General features: G+C 53.1%; 1 protein-coding gene across 4 annotated transcripts; it reads left to right on the top strand.

The window, feature by feature from the left end:
• The first annotated feature begins 120 nt into the window (after positions 1-120).
• LOC117649330 (chromatin-remodeling ATPase INO80) lies at positions 121-8,857 on the top strand. 4 transcript variants are annotated; one of them, XM_034391968.1, is made up of 22 exons: positions 121-602; positions 1,243-1,462; positions 1,553-1,653; positions 1,738-1,937; positions 2,044-2,214; positions 2,302-2,496; positions 2,588-2,845; positions 2,921-3,090; positions 3,177-4,245; positions 4,350-4,566; positions 4,659-4,749; positions 4,829-5,222; positions 5,311-5,472; positions 5,557-5,782; positions 5,879-6,006; positions 6,124-6,218; positions 6,297-6,369; positions 6,462-6,620; positions 6,720-6,822; positions 6,914-7,107; positions 7,196-7,277; positions 7,368-8,857. In XM_034391968.1, exons 2-22 carry the CDS (start codon positions 1,284-1,286, stop codon positions 7,916-7,918), a joined length of 4,818 nt encoding a protein of 1,605 aa, XP_034247859.1. In that variant the 5' UTR covers positions 121-602; positions 1,243-1,283; the 3' UTR covers positions 7,919-8,857. The 4 variants fall into 4 exon arrangements, with proteins under 4 accessions (XP_034247859.1, XP_034247861.1, XP_034247860.1 ...); XM_034391970.1 differs by having other exon boundaries at positions 121-454; positions 7,368-7,918; XM_034391969.1 differs by lacking the exon at positions 121-602 and adding an exon at positions 699-902 and having other exon boundaries at positions 7,368-7,918.
• The last annotated feature ends 10,064 nt before the right edge of the window (positions 8,858-18,921 follow it).

The following is an 18,921-nucleotide window of genomic DNA, read 5'->3' as shown; positions in this document are numbered from 1 at the left end:
GTTCGTTTAGTTTTTCTTGCAGTTGTATTCACGAAAGGTCCTCCATAAGAAAAATATGAACTGCAAAGTTGACCGGAACTCCCAAAGTAGTCGGCACACAGTCTCCAACCCAAAAGTGTATTTACATTTGCCCTGCTCAAAAGCGGAACCTCATATATTTCCAAGTCCTCTAAAAATATGTGATACCGACCTTATTGATGATGTTGAAGCTATCAAATAAATGTACCCGAGTCGAACTCCATGCACCTACAGATTTATTATGTCACGATTAAATTTGAACTACAGAAGTAATGTCAATAATGGCGGTCGCCGTCATCCTGGAACCTTGCATTAAAATCAACATGGCCAGGATTCTCTGTGATCGGGTGGAGACAGACACTGCACAGCCCGTGACTGATGCATTCACGTGCTTAAATCTCAAATTATCTTGAGATAAGGGTGCTGTTGGACCCAGGTGAAGTGTATGCCGCATCCTGGAAGCAGCCTCCGTTGGCTGGATTTATGCAGGTTTACCGGTTTCCAAATAAGTAAATGCAGATAGAGGTGGAGGTCGGGCACTTGCCTTTATTTTTATGCCGCCCGCCCAATCGACAAATCCAAAGGTACGATAAGGATTGTCTCCTTGAATAATTTATTTCGCTTTTAATTCTCATGGGAGGAGCCGAAATCCCTGATTCCGGCAGGTTAAGGCAACAAGCAAATACATTATTTTCCTGATTTTCTCTGCTAGTAAAATACTTTTATCCACTGTCAGCGATGGTCACGCATTGGGAATTGCAGAAGGAAACGCCTCGTGGTGATTGCCACGCGTGACATTAAAAAGGGCCCGGGTTATGCAGATAAAATCAGTCTTATTTTCATGCCATCATTCATTTGAACACAATTGTTAGAAGCAGACAGTGGTAAACATAACCTATACAACAGATCTGTTCTCTGCTCATATCTTTTTGTAGATCTTTATTTTTGTCTAAAATTTTTAACACTTTATAATTTATGTTTTATTCTATTGCATGAAGCAGTCTTTGCTCAAAATTGTACTGTCAGAGCCTTAGAATCAAACTTTTGTGATTGTTGATTTGTACGATCTAAACTTGATTGTTTCATTTAATTTTGAAGACACAAGTTGGCACATATCACCTTTAAGCCAACATTTTCTTATTTTTTTCATATCAGTTATGAGCCTTGTAATTTTTTTTGTTTCATCTCAAGAAACTATCAACAATCTCCAATTATTTGTTTCAGACAATGTCGTCGACACCAGCCAGTAACATCTACTCTCACTCATGAGGGAAACAAGTATTGGAACGATGATAAACTCCATAAATCCAGCCAAGCCGGAAATTCAGGCTGAAATGAATTCAACAGAAATAGCAAAGCCCCTCCATCTCCAAAAGCTGGATCTTTCTCTGGACGTTCGACCATTCTTGTCTGAGGTCACGAAAATTTTTGAAAGTCCTGCTAGGTTTGTGTTTGTTTTTTTTGTTCTAAATTTATTTTCGCATTTTAACTGTTCTTCTAACTAATAATGCTGTCTTTTTCCTCTAAATTTTAGTGATGCTGATTCCAGTGACTCTGAAACAGATACAGGCGGCAGGGAGGCTTCTAAAATTAATGGTGAAAAATTATACAATGGAATTCCAACATCAAAACAAGGTAAGGTTTTACTGTCTTTGAGCTTCCTATTCTCATCTTTGATAAACCTTTGGTGATAATTCCCCATTGCCTTGAAACATCTAGAAAGGAAATCAGACAAGCTGAGGTTGTATAACTTTTCCCAACTATCTGGAGAAAGGGAGTGGTTAAAGGATGTTCTCATTAGTGATTCTGATGACTCGGATTGTGACGAAAATTGGAATGTTGATGAGCACATTAAACACATGCTTTACTACCATCAACTCAGGCGGAAGTATCAGAAGAAATATTACACCAATCCTGATGTAAGTTGGAAAACAACAACTAAAGACATAAACTTGAAATTTTTATGAGTTTTTTTATGTCTTTATACTTTTTTTATTTTTATCAAATTTTAACATTCCCTTTCAGAATATGCAATACCAGTACTATGGGGCAGGTCTTTTGTCAAATTTTGACAAATTCAGTGAACATCAGAAGGCTGTCATCGGTAACCGCAAGAAAAAGAAGAAAGAAAAAGTAGAGGTGAAAAAGAGGGGAAGAAAACCAAACAAAGACAAAATCATCCATTCTGCCTTTAATGTTAGTCATTTTTTTCATTTTTGTTTCTTTGTCTCATCTTTTTGAAAAAATTGTTGTTGATCTTATATTTTTGGTTCATCTTTTCAGGAGTCAGATCTATCTCATCTAAATGAGGAAGAGCGTAACTTGTTGCGCAAGCTGAGAATTGAGGAGTCAGGTCCTGCGGAAACTGGTAGAGCACCTCGTGGTCGTAAAAAGAAACAACCAAACAAAAGTCCAGAGGTTATGGCTCAGCGCAGGAGAAAAATATGGGCTGTCATGGCAAAGAAAGAATTGGGGAAGGTATGATTTCTTGTTTTTTTTTCCCCTTGTCTTAATTTTCCATTTCCTTTGGAATTTTATTTGATACTCAACCCTGGATATGATACTTCAGGTACAGAGGGCAAAAGCCAATAACCACAAGGAGCAACTTACTACTTGCCGTAGAGTGGCTACCTATTGTATGCGGCACTGGCGGCAAAAAGCCATGCAGTCTCAGAAGAACATGAAGGAAACGGTATGGCGGCTAAAACGCTTGACCCGAGAGATGCAGTCTTATTGGAAGCGATATGACCGTGTTGAAAGAGAAACCCGACGCCGAATGGAAAAAGAGGCTGAAGAGCAACGAAAAATGGATGTTGAATTAATGGAGGTAAAAATTGTACATATAAGTGGTGCTCGCATGGCATATTCAAATACTGTATTCACTTCCAATGTCTGTTTTTAGGCAAAGCGTCAACAAAGGAAGTTAAACTTCCTCATCACTCAGACAGAGCTTTATGCACACTTCATGTCTAGAAGATTTGGTTCAATAGCAAGTCAAGAGCAACTAAGAATCCTTAGTCAGTTGGATGAAGAGAAAAACCCGAGACTACAAGCTGTTGATGACTATGACAGGTACCTATTTGTCATTTATGATACCGTCAATCTGATGGTCATTTGGATTTCATTCTACCTGTTTCTATCTACATTTTTTATTTCAGTGATGTCATGAAATCAAAAGTGAAGCAAAATGTAAGTCAAGCATTCCGTGCAGAACAGCAGCGGACTAGAAAATTTGCTCCATCATCAGGTCAAGCTCAGGCACAGGCAGATTCAGCTATAGAAAATTCTTTCAATCCTCAAGAAGAGCAGCCACAACCACTCATGTTCAAAGGAAACTTGAAACACTATCAATTGAAGGGATTAAGCTGGATTGCTAATTTGTATGATCAGGGTATCAATGGTATACTTGCTGATGAGATGGGTCTTGGGAAAACTGTCCAGTCAATCGCTGTTATGTGTCATGTTGCTGAAAAATATGGCATATGGGGTCCTTTCCTAGTGATTTCTCCAGCTTCTACCCTACATAATTGGCAGCAAGAAATGGCTAGATTTGTTCCTGATTTTAAAGTTGTGCCATATTGGGGTAGCCCTCAGGAAAGAAAAATCTTGAGAGGTTTTTGGGATCAAAAAGATATGCATACTAAAGAAGCTAGTTTTCATGTTGTGATAACTAGTTACCAGCTTGTTATTCAAGATTTCAAGTACTTCAATCGAATCAAGTGGCAATACATGATCCTGGATGAAGCTCAAGCTATCAAGAGTACAAGTAGTGTGAGGTGGAAGTTACTCCAGTCATTTAGTTGTCGTAATAGGCTGTTGCTCAGTGGGACCCCAATCCAGAACAGTATGGCTGAGCTTTGGGCCCTGCTTCATTTCATAATGCCCACATTATTTGATTCACATGATGAATTTAATGAATGGTTCTCAAAAGATATTGAGAGTCATGCTGAAAACAAAACTGCAATGGATGAAAAGCATCTCACTCGTTTGCACATGATCCTAAAACCATTCATGCTTCGAAGAATCAAGAAGGACGTTGAAAATGAACTTTCAGACAAAATTGAAGTGATGGTTCATTGCCCTTTGACAACTCGTCAGAAATTATTGTATTCAGCTCTAAAGAAGAAAATTCGTATAGAAGACCTGCTTCAAACTTCTACAGGATCGTCTCAGTCTGCTCAAAGTGTGACATCTAGTCTTATGAACCTTGTCATGCAATTTAGAAAGGTATTCTTTCATTCAATTCCCTTTGCTTCTATGTGTGTGTGTGTGTGTGCTTTTTATAGGATTTTTAATCATTTTATATTAATACAATTCTGCTTTCATTTTAGGTTTGCAACCACCCTGAGTTGTTTGAGAGAAGAGAGGCTAGGTCTCCATTATTTATGCGCTGTGAATCCTACATTATTCCAAAACTAGTAGCTGAATATGGCATTTTGCATCATAGTATTCCAAGCAAAAGACACCTGCTCCTCAATCTTCTTAATATATTTACTTCTGAGTACCTTCACAACAGTCTTTATTCAACCGCAAGATCTCAAGGAAATGGTAACAACACATGGATGGTCATTCTTTCATAGGTCAATCTCATTTCACACTGGAATGCATCCCTGACGTTTTTCCTCTCTTGTGCATTTCAGAATATAGCAGTGGCACTTTTGGATTCATGCGAGTACTAAATTTAACTCCACAAGATCTTCACAGTATTGTACATTTTGGTATCTTGGCCATGTATGTAAAACTTTGTTTCTTCATATTTTTTGTGTGATTGACTAAGCTACTTGCATATTTATCACAAACTTATTTTCAGGTGGCAATTCATGTGGCGGACACATCGAGAAGCTGACCTGGCTTGTCATGAGCAACAGTGGAGCGAAGTTGAAGAGGCCTCTTGTAGTCCCTGGAGTTTTCAAAGGAGAAGAACACAGTTGCTTGTGAATTACAGTTTGCCCTTTGCACCATACTATTTGAGGACTAGCTCTTTTCTCAAGGATTTTGTTTTTACTGGCATGACATCTAGTCAAAGCACTGTCTATACACACACACTTCATACATACCACTCAATACCTGAAACTGTTGAACATCGGCTTCTTCGCAGCAAAAAGGTTAAACCAGTTGCTCTAATTGAAGTGAAGACAGAACCTGGAACACCCTTGTCACCAACTAAAGTGTCTCCTCGCAATCCTTTGGGAAGCCCTTCCAAGGTAGTTGTTTTTTCTTCTATCTTTTAGAAAGCTGATAATTCTCTCTCTCAAAAGCACTTATTTAAACTTAATTTGTTACATTGTCCAGTTACCTCGTGGTGTGAGCGCAGCTTCTAATATGGCAGGAGAGAATTTTCCAGGAGGGAAAGTAACACTTCTTCCTGAATTTCCTCACATACCTAGGCCACCTCTCAAAGTGGAATGTGCACAGACATCGATGCCATCTTTCCTCTATTATACAAGTCCAAAGGTTTTTGATTTTACCTACCACCTCATTAAAGTTCTAACTACTCGCAGACCTACCTTGACATCATGCTTTTCTTTTCCCTTGCAGATAACTGTTCGCAGCCGAAGTATGTTTGCCAGTAGCAGAGCAGCTGCTTGGCATCAAATTCAACATGACAGCTGTGGAAATCCGGAAGCAAGAGAAGTGGTTTGGCTTGGACAGCCTAGTATAGCTGAGCAGGTAGCAAAAGCCAAAGAGTATTTTGTTCCAACAACACCTGGCGGTCTAGTTGGCTCAGCTCCACCATTTGGATGGTCAAGTGTTTTGATCCCAGGTGAGTTCTCATCTTATATGCTCAACTTTGGCTCATAGCATTTCTTGTTTTCAAAGATTATGATTTACTACTTTATATTGAATCTATTCCCTACAGACAAACAGATTCTAGTCACAGATGCTGGAAAGTTGTATGTTTTGGATGGGCTTCTGACACGGTTGAAAGAGCAAGGCCACAGAGTACTTATATACTCTCAGATGACAAAAATGATTGATCTTCTGGAGGTACTTACCTGGCTATGTAGAATTTTTTGAGTATTGTGTTATAGAAATGTTAAAAAAAATAATAAAATTGTGTTTTCCTTTTTTTTTTTTTTTTTTTTTGTTTGTTTGTTTTGGTAGGAGTATATGTGGCACAGAAAACTCACATACATGAGGCTTGATGGTTCATCTAAAATATCAGAACGCCGTGATATGGTTGCTGATTTCCAAGCAAGGTCAGTCTAAGTGCTTTATGAAATATTTATGCTTGTATTTTATATCTCATTGGGTTATAATTATCAATTTTTTTTCAGGAATGACATTTTTGTCTTTCTCTTGAGTACCAGGGCTGGAGGTCTAGGAATTAATTTAACAGCGGCAGACACTGTGAGCAATCATGACACTTTCAATTTTGGTTCAGGACGGTTTCTCACCACTCACAACTGATTATTTCATTTGTTTTTCTCATTTTCTTCCAGGTTATTTTCTACGACAGTGACTGGAATCCCACTGTTGATCAGCAGGCTATGGATCGAGCTCATCGCTTAGGTCAGACAAAGCAGGTGACCGTTTACCGTCTCATTTGCAAAGGATCAATTGAGGAACGAATTCTGCAGAGAGCAAGAGAAAAGAGTGAGGTATGATCAACAGACCACACGTTCCTTTCTATCCTCCTTGAATTTTCTGAATTTGCTCTACCCTAGCATAACTTTTTTTTTTCTTGGTGTATGGTTTAGATTCAGAGAATGGTCATCAGCGGAGAGCAATTCAAACCGGACACACTAAAACCCAAGGAAGTGGTTTCCTTGTTGTTGGATGATGATGAAATTGAGAGTAAATGTAAGAAATGATAAAAGAAAGTTCCAGAAAAATTTTCTTGTGATTTGCCTAGGGGTGACTGACATTTCTCTCTCTCTCATCCGTGGAACAGACCGCCAGAAGCAGCGGGAGCGGCAGCAGTACGAGGAGCTCCGCGAGCGAGAGAAGAAGAGGCGCTTCTCGGGGCTGCCGAGCGCAGACGGCGGGTCGCCGTCGTCGCCGTGGAGCAAGCGAGCCCGCCTGGACGGCGCCGAGGACACGTGGGTCAACGTGGACTCGGACCCCAACAGCCCCGCGCCGAGCGAGGTGAGTCCCTCTCTCCCTGTCTGCTGTCCTTCCCTTTATTTGGCGGTGCTGCGGAGTGTTGATGCGATTGGTTTGTTTGCCTGCTCAGAGCTCACTCACTGCCACCGGTCCTCTGGACGACAAGATAGACACGCACATCATGATGTATGACAGGCCGGTAGTCAGCACAGGTACGTCCACCTCCGTCTTTCTTTGGGCTGTGGCCATACTTAAGGTCAAAGGGACAAAACTAATCGAATATCTTATTTTTTTCGGTTCAGCAGTCCGACGCTCTGGGAGGGGTGGACGCCGAGGCAGACCGAGGGGCGTACGAAGGGGCGCCGGAAGGGGTCGGATGGACTCCGGTGTCGTGGCTTCCATCGTCGGGGAGATGCCCAGCTCTCCCGCGCCGTCGCCCGCTCTGTCCGCGACGTCGTCTCCAGTGCCGTCGCCCGCTCTGCCCGCGGCGACGCCGTCAGCGCCGCCAGTGCAGTCGCCGGCGCCGTCCTCCGCCGCGGGGGAGGCCGCTACGCCGGTGGCGTTGACGTCGCCAGCACCCAGCACCCCCGCGCCGCCCGCGCTGCCCGTCCGCCGAGGGCCGGGCAGGCCGCGCCTCAAGCCGGGGACCAAGCCCGCCAACACGGGGACCAGGGGCACGGGGGCCAGGGGCTCGGGGGCCAGGGGCACGGGGACGAGGCGGCCGCGGAGGCCCGTGCGGCCCCTGCCGGTGCCCCTCGGCCGTGTCACCTCGCAGCAGCCGCAGCTCGGCCATCAGGCCCAGCAGGCCGGCATCGGCTTCTACACGCAGCGGGACATGTCCTCGCAGGACTAAGGCTCATGATGGGAATTCCACTGAGTGATTCCACTCTGATTGTTACAATTTTAGTTATTTACATGATTATGATGTACATTTTTTGTCACACGGCTGGGTTTGTCTGTCTTGCCAGAACTCAATTTAGTAATTTTGGGCCAATTTGATAGGTCTTCATCAATACATGTTTTTGACTCACCAGCATGTTTGTGAAAATTATATTTTACAGTCTGAAGTTTGACTTTTTTCTTGCTTCTGTCTGTATGTTTTTTCCTCAATGAAGGTAGATGGGTTGTGCCTGTTGGTTGCACTAAAAAGTATGACTTCTTGGTTGTGTAATTCTCGTTTTGAGTGTAGGCTGCATATGTAATATATGGCATAAATGAGCATTTATTTCATCAATGAAAATTTATCTAGGTTTTTCTTCCTATTGTGCTCAGGTTGAAATGATATTGCATGGAAATAAGACTGATTATCTCTATAAAGTGTTCTATTGTCTACTTAGTTCTGCAATATTTTTAGGGTATTACCTTTTTTTTCTTCTGCATAAAAGATATTTTCTGATCACTTTAAAGCAGGAAGGAAGATTCTGTCTAGTCCTAACTACGCTTATTCTTCCACTTATTGTACTTATGTTTTTGGTACGGACTGTTCAATCTTTCCACAATTCTTTAAATGTGAATCTCGGCTTTTATGTAGAGTACATTAAAACTTGTACAGTTTACATTAATTTTCAGTTTTTGAAACTGAAATGATGTTTTTAGAAATGAATTGTAACATTAGCTTTAGGTACTGTGTACTAGACTGTGATGATTTTCTTCTATTTGGAACAGGCGTTAACTCATGTTTTGTAATTTTCATTGTTACCTGACCATTGGATATGAAAGAACAATGTAATTCTATTTCAGAAGTTTTAGCATTTGTGCATAAAATAAGTAATAAAATTGAAATCAGCATATAGCTTTTATTTTGTTTCTGGTACAGTAATTACACACACACTGGAACAAATTTTCAGTCAGGGCCTGATAAGTAGGCAACTTATTTTGCTCCCTGGGAAAATCCGTTTCTACCTCCGCGTAAAGAAAAGCCTGGTATGCTTGAGGCACTCTCAGAAGTTTTTTCCCCCGTCGCATTGAAGAAACTGGCGCATTGCGTGCATGACTCGTACGGAACGGTGAACACAGACACCAATGATGTCCGTAGTGTGGGACTGAGAAACTGCCACGCAGGACGGACGCATCAGGGAAGGACACGACACACAGTAACGCACCAGACCGCGCGAGGACGGGCCCGACGGGCCGTCACTGCCCTGGCAGGAGCAGGGGCACCGCCTCGAGCCGCCCTACCGTGACTAACTGCCTCGAATGTCGGCCAACCTGCACCGAGGAAAGTTTCTTTCGGTTTTCTACACAAAAGTAACAAAAATTGCATCACAGTCATTGGTGCTCTGTTTGCGAGCTGAAGCATTCAGTGTACAAAAATCATAGGATGGAGACGGAGTAGCTAACATGTATTGAAGCCCTCAATCTGCTCAGTTGAAAGTTTTAAAATGGAGAGTTGATTTCTTTTCTTTTGTTTTGTTTTTTAATCTCACCCACTCCCGCACTGGCCGGTTGCACACACGAGCCAAAGTGGCGGCGGTCGCGCACCGATCCGAATCACACAGCAACACTCGAGTGTTTTATTCCTTTATTTCATGAAAGTGGGCATGCCCTGCAGGGCACGTCGCACGTCTGGCAATCAAGCTTCATCATCATCATCAACGTCACATCACCGTGATCGCGAGGACTCGAAACAAGTGCCGGGAGTGCGGGCAGCAGAGTGCCACCGAGCCGCGCCGAGCCGCGTCAGTCCAGACACATTAGTTCCCCCACCGGCAAGTCCAAGTGCCATGCCATGCAGGCCCTGCCCGCCCCTCTGTCTACCGTCGCCAAGCCAGGCAGCCAAGCAGGGGCACTCATCAGAACACGTCAAGCGAATCAGAGGCCGCGGGGGAGACGGACGGGGCAACAAAAAGCAAGATTTTACAACAGCGAGAGATAAAAGGGAATGCTGCTGCGTCGGTTCGGCCGGCAGTGCGTGCCGCGTGCGTCGCGGCGCGGGGCTGTCCGTAAACGAGCAAGGGCCGATCGGAAACGATTAGTGCGGCCGCGACCGCCAAGGGTCGCTTTCTTCACTCTGTCTCTCTCGCACTCATGGGCGTCCCTAAAAGGTGCGAGAGAGACCGATAGACTCTCGGAATCAGTCTGCAGCGACCACCCACCCAGCGACCGGCGCCAGGGCTGGCGAGGCTGGCGCTAATCCGCGGCAGATGCGCGTCGCGGCGCGTCTCTCCCGGTGTCACCGCGGCCACCGCGACGGCGCCCTGCCGACCTCCCACGGCCAGTCGCGGCCAGCGCCCGAAAAAACGGAACACCGCAAGCCTGCTCTCGTTCACCAGGACGCGGCGAGTCTGCCACAACCGACGGTTTCGTCACTCTGTCTCTCTCGCACACCTACGGGACGCCCCGAGTGCGAGAGAGACAGAGCGACGAAACCATCAGGCTAGCGCGGCAGTCGCGTGATGATTGATGCTCGCTGCAGGCGACGAAGTGACAAATTGCCGTGGGCTGGAAGCGCGGCGGGCTGGCGGCGGGCACGCCGGGAAGGGACGTGGGCGGAGGACACGGCGACGGTGCGCTGCAAGGCGGGGCGCCGCGTACACTGTACACACCACCGCCCACGCACAGCGCCCCGCACACAGACCAGAGGACTAGAGACTGCCACGGGCCGCGCGCTGCAGGCTGCAGCACGGACCATTAGGCCAAGAGCACTCCGCGCTCTGGAATTAGCTTCCATTGGCTGTTGGAGTGTTGCAGTCAAGTGCCGCCAGTGGCAGTCTTGGCTGGCCGGGGTTCGAGATTTGGCGCTGTTTCCAGGCCAGGCCCAGACGCATGGTTTCTCCTTCTTCAACATCGCACAGTTCTCGGTGCAGAAGTGCGCGTGGTAGTGAGCCTCTCTGCTCGTGACGTCCTCCTCGGCGGCGGTGGTTGCCTTAAAGCAACACACGCCGGGCCACGCCGCACCATGCCATGTCGCAGTGAGTAAGTACACGGGGAACTGCTATTTCAGACACTTCCTGGGCGAGGCGCGAGGCTGGTGGAGCGGCGGCGCACCGGACACCCAGGGCACCTCCCCGACCCGAAGCCGCCGAAGCCCGAAGCACCGACACGCTCCCCTTGACACTTTCTTCCCCAGGGAGCTCCCGTAAAAATAACAGGCGCTGCTCGGGGAGCACCCCAGGGCCGCTGCGGGGCCCACCAAGGGACCAAGGGGCACACCGCCCAACACCGCCTCGCAGGTTGATTCCACTTGTCACCGAGGCGCGTCGGCCCATTCCCCCCGTAATGAGGGCGCGAGGCCGCCGCCGTGAGGACGCCGTCGTGGCCGCGGGGCAGGAAGTCGCCGCGGAGGCGCGGGGGGCGGGGGGCGCCCAGACTACTGCTCCCGACGCGCAGGCAACCCGTGCGCCTGGCGCGCCGAGCGTGCGGCGTGGCCGGCGAGCTAGGGCGCGCCCCGGACCAGACGGGACGGCGGCGCGAAGACCGCCGGCCCCCACCACCGAGCCGCGAGGCCGCGAGGCACGACGCCAGCTACCCGCTCAGCCTGACGGCCTGACCTGACGTGCCTGACGCCAGCCATTGCAGGGCCTTACGTCAAGCAATCGCCACCAGCGATCACCAACCGAACCAACTTCACCCGGCCATCCACTCGGGCTGTGAACGGAAAGAAACCCCATACCACCTGAAAATAGTTGGCTCTGGCTCTGCATCTCGCCTGCTTACTTGGCCACGCGGAGCGCCTGCCCGAAACGGCGCACGATCAATTGTGATCCAGCCCGTAATGGCAATGGTAAGCAGCATAGGCCGGCCCGCCGCGCACGCGCGTGTGACGGGCCTGCCTACCTCACAGGCGCGCGGCTCTGGCAGCGCTCGCAGCCGTGACCCCTGTCGTGATCCTTTTTCTCATTTCCAGGGCGACTTCAAGCATTCCGTCCAGCGCGTTCGCGGGGCGCTCTCTATTCCCGGCAGGCCTTGCAGTGTGCCTGCGGCCTGGCGGCCCTGCTGCTCGGGGCGGACGTTTGCCTAACTGCCTGGAAGGCACTGGCTCGCACTGGCAGCGGCACTGGAAGGGCAGAGCGGCAGAGCGCGTGTGATACGTGCTTCCCATTTCCCTGTGTTTGGTGCCGCTCGCGGCTTGGTGCCGCCCCGGCTCGACTCGGCTCGAACCTGACGGGCATACTGGCACCGCGATGCGAGGCGGCAAGGGCAGCAGGCGGCGGGGCCGAGGCGGGGCCGAGGCGGGGCCCGCCCATAACAACAACAGTCGTGCCGTTTTCCTGACGGCGCCGTGCCGCGCACTCTATTTTTCATACACGCACGTAAAGATGATGTTGGAGTTTGCGCCGAGGCGGCGGCTGGGGCGGCTGCGGCCAGGCGGCATGCCTCTTGTCGTTTGTTGTTGTTGTTGTTGTTGTTGTTGTTGCTGCTGTTGTTGCTGTTGCACGCTGACCAAAGCGCGGCAGGCAATCCAGGCGGCTGCCGCGACACTTGGGCTGCTCTTGGCGCGGATCAACCACGGCTGAGGCACGGCGGCACGGGCGGCACGCCAGGCGAGCGACACGTCGCGGCCGCGGCGCCGCGGCATGCATTTTGACCTTTCAGAAAAGTTGGCGGACCCGGCTCTCCTCCTGCTCTCGCTCTGTCAGAGCGCGATCGTGGGAAAAGGGATTTTTACAGGCCTGCCAACACTCGCATGTCAGCAGTGAATATGCAGCGTTGGCTGCACTGTGTAGCGGAGTGCTTGCACTCGGTGCACTCCGTGAGCAGCAAGCAGCACCGCTGGCGCGCTGGCCGGCGAGCCGAGCCCAGTGCGGCCAACCTGTCGGTGTGCTTTGGACGTGAGGCAATGCAGTCCGCACACCACACCGCGGTTTGGGGAGGGGGGGGGATGGGTCTCGGCCGCGGCACTGACCTCGTCCAAGCCGATCCGCCGGGCAGCCTTCATTGCGTCTTTGCGTCCCTTCTTCGCCAACACACCCAATCGACTTTTAGCCACTCTCGGTGTCCGAAGCCCGTGGCTGGCCCGGCCGCGCCGCGTGCACCTGGAATCTGTCCCGACCGCCCTGCCCCGCCCCACCCCGCCTCTCACTGCGATTTTCCCGAACGCCCCGCAAGAATTTTTGGGCAGAGCGGATGTGGAGAGGATAATGGGCACAAGGGGGTAATTATCCGGAGCGAGTGAGAGAGAGGGAGAGAGAAGGGGGGGGGGGGAATCGCTTGCTGCCGCTTGCTGCCGAGCTGATGTAAAGGCATTTTTTAAAATGAAATTGCTGCGCCTCTCGAATTAATTTGCAGCGTTTAGGCCGCACAAAACAGCGCTCCGAACGGCAAACTGCACATTATAAGGCCATTCGTCGCTTCTAGTGTGACGCGGACGCGCGCGCAGGGGGCCATCTTCAAGGAGGATTTCTCACCCATTTTTTTCTTTTCCAAAATAAAGGTGAAAAATAAATAAATAAATAAAATGCTGTCAAAATGAACTGCCTCGAAGAATTCCCCTCCGTTTTAGGTCGACTGTTTTGTTTGAAAGGGCGCGACAAAAGCGCGCTGGAGAAGCTGCCGTTGGAGGGCCTGGCCAGGGCCTGCCTTGCTGGAGGCCTTGCTGGAGGAGGAATGCAACAGGAACAAGCAGTGGGCACCGGTGGGCACCAGTGGGTACCAAACAACACACACACCGGTACCCGCCTCCCACTCCCCCTTCTCCCGGGCCACTCACACGCACACATCACACACACACATACACAAACACACACACCCGCGCGCGGGCGGCGACAAATTTTACGAGAGGTTGTTAGTACGGTGGGCCCTTTGGTCCTTCTGGAGGACACACCGGCGGGCCGGCCGGGCCTCACCCCAAGCAGGGCCAAGCCAGGGCCGGGCCAGGGCCTAAAGGGCCTGGTCACCGTCCACAACAAAGGAAGATAGATCGTCCGGTCGGGGCGACAAACCGCCCGGCCGGCCGGCAGCTCTTTTGCTCGTGTTAACTTACTCTCTTCTTCAATCGCTGTGCACCTCCAGTCTCGGTCCTCCAGGGCGACCTCCGTCGGCGCCCTGCAGTAGGGCAGGCTCAGGCGAGGGCAGGCTAGGGCAGTCCAGGGCTTGCTTCCCCAGGCTTACCCCGACCAGAGAGCCTTGTCTGCGCGCCGAGCGAACGCTATCCGCGCCAGAGAGCCCCCCGCCCGAGAGTCGTTTTCGTCGCTCTGTCACTCTCGCACCTATATGGGACGCCCCATAAGTGCGAGAGAGACAGAGCGACGAAAACGACTCTCGGGATCAGAGGCTTTGCCGTCACAGTCGCCACATTCCCGCGGCCGTTTGCAAGGAAACGAGCCTCAAGTCTGCTCATAACGGCGGGGTCGCCGCAAGGAGTGTCGACATCTCGATTCGATATCTCGATTCGATATCTCGATTGGACGCGCGAATCGATACCGAGTCCTCATCGCGACCGTCGCGTCTCGGCGGCGATGGGCTGATGTCACCGGCCGCGGCACAGCGCAACCTCACTCTCAACCAAGCCAGAAAATCGAAAGCAAAAACAAAACAATGCCGCCGTCACCAGTATTCGAACCCGACTCCCGGCGACGCTGGCGTACTTTTCCTTTTTACGTGTGCTTTGCCGCGTGAAACCCCTCCCGTCCATGGTAATGCCCCTCGGCGGCCTCATGGCGGCCTGCAGGCCCTGCAGGGGGGCTTTATTGAGAAGACAGGGGCCCCGGGCGTGACGCTTGGTCGCGTGCCGTGACGAAGGGGAAAGGGGGGGGGGGCGTCCGTCTTGCGCCTCTGGCCTGCAGCAGGCTGGCCAACTGGCTGGCCAACTGGCTGGCCAACAGGCTGGCCACGCCCCGACGTGGCTACACTGGTACACTTCGCCGGCAAGGTCAAGGTTTGGGGGCAAACAGTGAAACAGCGCCGTCCTGTCCCAGAGGGGCAGCCGGGCCCTCGGCCAGGCAAGCAGCGGGGGCAGGAGACGGCCAAAGCCAAAAATTGGCACTTTTACTGAAGTACATGGCATAGTTGTCTCGACAAGAGCACCACGATGATGATGATGTCGGTGAGGACGGCGTCACGTCACGTCGACCCATTTTTCTCATTTCGTCTAACAGTTGTTTCTAGTCTGGCGGGGCCGGGGAATTCCCACGGGGTGCGGTCTTCCCGGCCCAGCCTTCCCTCCCGGCCCGCCTTCCCAGCGCAATATGGCATAAAGCCACGGGGACATGCACGGCATCCTCAAACCGGGCCCACTCGCGGACGAGGGACGCAGAAACCGAGGGCTTCGCGAACAGGGCCTTGTGCCCGGCGACCTCGACGCCGGGGCCTGGGCGAGGCGGCCGCGACCCGCACGGAATTTCGGGTTGACAATGAAACCAGTGCCGACACTTACGCGGGCAAAAACAATGATACGCACGTGTCGAAAGGGCTGTCCTACCAATCAGCCAACTTCTCTGCCTAGTAGGCAGGCTCAGCCTATGGACAGACGGAAAATTTTGCCTACCTATTGTGGCAACGCTGAGTCAAACTCGTTCGAATAATACCGACGACTCGCCGCGCCTTGTGAATGGGCGTCTTTGTGGGCTCCTCCATTCAGCACGGCCGAGAGCGCGGCGGCACGGCGGCGGCACGGCGGCGCGCCGATCTTTCTGTCCCGCCAGCCCCGCCCGGAACGTCCCTAATTCCCGGCCTTCCGGTCAAGGAGCTCCGGCGGCGCGGCGGCAGTGGCGGCGGCGGCGGGCTGCGGGAGGCTCCTTCCGGAAACGTCGCGATGCTCCTCCCGCGGGGCTGCAGCGCTGCCGCAAGGCGGTATGGGGTGGTGGAGCGTGGCGCCGCGAGCCGGGGCGGGGCGGGGCGGGGCGGAAGCGCGGCTGGCTGGGCACGCGGCGAGGAACACCTGCTCCCCCTTCTCCTTCTTGGGGCGCCTTACCAGGCTTACCAGCCTCACCGCCTTACAGCGGCCGGCCACGCGGACGCGACATTCACCGGTGGCGTAGCAAGTAGCGGTGTTGCAGCGCGGCAGCAAAGTACGCCACCGCCATCTCATTCTCCACCCCCACCCAGATCCCACATCGCGCAACCCCACACCGCGGACGGCATACGTACGTTCGATCTGGACGCGGCGCTCGGGTTCTGGCGGTTCTGGCGCCGCACGCAACGCGCCACACACTGTAACCGCTTCACAGAACCCCCAGTGATCATAACAAGCAATTAGTCTTCATTACTTTGCTGCTCCAAGCAAGCGCCCCTCCCCCCTCCTCCCCCCGGTGGCACGAGCCTCGACGCCGCGGGCCCCGCTATCGCCTGCAGCCGCCACCGCGGAGGCCTCCGTCGAGGTTATTACCGCCGAGGTGTGTCCTCCGCCTCCGCGCCGAGCTGCCGAGTGCCGAGCAGCAGGGAGACGGGCAGCGTTTAAAAAAGAAAAAGAAAAAGAAAATTTAAATTTTACTCCGGCCGCCTCATTGGTTCTCGTGATTTTTCATTACCGGCGTGCGTGGGAGTCGAAGCCGGGCCTGGCCGCTGCCATTCACCGACCGGGCCAAAGCCTGGGGCAGCGTGGGGCAGCGTGGGGCCGACGGAAGCGTCAGGGACACGCGCCGCTCATTCACTTCATTCAGTCGGCAAGGCCCGCAAATTTGCTGAATGGGCCTCTCTCCGCGTCTTGCCTTTATTTCCCCGCTGCGATGAGGTTAGCTTTTAATTCCCCCTCCCCCTTTCCCCCTCCCCGGCTTCCGCCACGCGAGTCGAGCCTTACTTCGTCCGCCGTGCAATTGTGCCAAACGCACGGACGGCCCCACCTGATTTCGACGTGCTGTCTCTATCGCACTCACGGGCCCTCCCGCAGGGGTGCGAGAGAGACAGAGGCGATCCTCGTTCGGAGCGAGGCGGCTGTTTAATTTGCCCGGGGCCAGTTTCCGGCGCACGCCGAGGAGGCGCTTAGCTTGATGAATGACCCCTGGCCGCGCCGGCCGCGCTGCTGCTGGCCATGCCCCTCCTGGCCGAGCCGAGCCACCGACACGGCCAGCACGGCGGCGAGGTGCGCGCGTGCCAGTCTCGGCCACATCCTCTTCCTCCTCGCCGTGCCGTGCCGTGCCACGCCGTGCCGCGCCAAGTGGATGTGAATGGCGTCCAGCCCATACGGCCCCATTCAAGTCCGGTCCTCATCGTCCGGCCGGACTCCACGGCGAGTAACGCGAATGGCGCTGAAACCCGAGAGCCGAATAATTGGACAGATTTATTATGACGATTCCGCGGACTGCGGACCTCCGTGCTAATTTCAAAGGATTCTTCTCTCGAGGCCTGCGCAGGCCTCGGGCATAAATGATGTGTTCGCAGAGTGGGGCACGCTCAGCACGCGAAAAAATAAAAGTAAAGAAAGAGTTGGTTTCGTGGACGCTGTTGAATCTGCGTAGGGAACTTTGCTGGGCGTGGTCCACGCCGTGTGGCAGTTTCTTTGCAGTGTGCTATATTGAGGAGAGGGCATAGCGCCGGGCGGGGCATGCCGGGCCAAGGGCTGGGCGGACGTCGGGCGGACGTCTCGCAGACGACCTTATCGCGAGGACTTTACCGTGTCCAGCGGCGCGCGGCCGGACCGGCGGACGGCGTGCATGAAGCGTGGAGGCTTGGAGCCTCGCTGGGGCTTGGGGCTTGGGGGGGCCAGACGCAACGCGCAACGCCCAACGACGAAGGTTCGAGTCCCGCCGCCGTTGGAAAGTGCACATGAGTGCGGGGGGAGAGACAGAGCTACGAAAACGACTCTCGGAATCAGTCTGTCCGGCATATGGTCAGCGAGGTGGACGCGGCCCGGCCGGTGGCAGGGCACGCCGGCCGCCCTCATGACCCTCTACTCGACGTCCTCATTGATTGCGCCCTGGGAATGCACGCAGGGACCCAGGCTTCCGGGGACAGTCTGATGACGGCGGCATCCGGGGCGTACCCGCCATGCAAGCCCCAGGGCGTACTCGCTAAGCCGCGCCTGTCAGGAAGCCGGCGGCACGGCTTGCGGAGGGTGGCTGCAGACAAGCCGATAATCAATCAGTCACATCCCCCTTCACACTCACACATGCGCACACTTACACAGACACGCCGCACACGTATATACGCACACACGGTGGTGTCGTCGCGGCGGATAGGGTTGCCGGTCAGGGCGTATCTCCCTCCCCGCCGGCACACTGCCACCCTGATGGCTGCTGCAGCAGTGCGTGTCGTGGTGGGGGTGGCCGTCGTGCCTCAGCCGCGGTCCCAGCCAGGGTGGTCCGCGCCGCCGCGCCGCTCGGGGAAGCACCAGGAGCACCAGGGGGTTGTCGGGCTGGCGCAGGCTGGCGGACCACCGGCGTGGCGCGGCGGACGCGGCGCAGGCTGCGGGCCCTGGAGCCCGTCGCGGCCGTGCCACCGGCGTGCCGCTGGAGCCGGGGACGGGGCGGGACGGGACGGGGCACTTGAGGGGCACGAGCGCGACGACGCGGGGGCACGCGGGGGCGCGGGGCGGACGCAGCTGGGCAGCCTCTCGGGGCGGAGGGTCTCGAGGAAGCCGTCTGGAGAGGACGGCCAGGACCTCCAACGGACTGTCGCCGTCCTGCTTCACGCGACCACCCGCCACGAGTCGGCCTCTTGATTGGATGACGTCGCCGTCGAGGGGCGTCCGCGGCGTCCGTCGTGAGAATCTCGACGATCTCGCTGCAGCGGGTCAAGGCGGGCCGATAATCAGCTCCGAACATGCGGCGGGTGCCGCCGGCCTTGCCGCCGGCCTCAGCCACGGCCAGCTGTCCCGGCTGTCCGCGCCTCCTCCCCCTGACCCGCGCCCAGCCCGCGCGAGGCGCGTGTTTGCACATATTTTTAAAATCTCTCCATCCCCGCGAGAATTTAATCCCGGCACCCGTCGCCAGGGGCTGTGCAGCCTGCACGGCCTGCGCGGGTCGCGCGGCAAATCCAATT

The sequence above is a fragment of the Thrips palmi genome, unplaced genomic scaffold (assembly GCF_012932325.1).
Source record: "Thrips palmi isolate BJ-2018 unplaced genomic scaffold, TpBJ-2018v1 HiC_scaffold_4, whole genome shotgun sequence".
Taxonomy (NCBI): Eukaryota; Metazoa; Arthropoda; class Insecta; order Thysanoptera; family Thripidae; genus Thrips; species Thrips palmi.
This window is presented reverse-complemented; position numbering and strand designations above follow the sequence as displayed.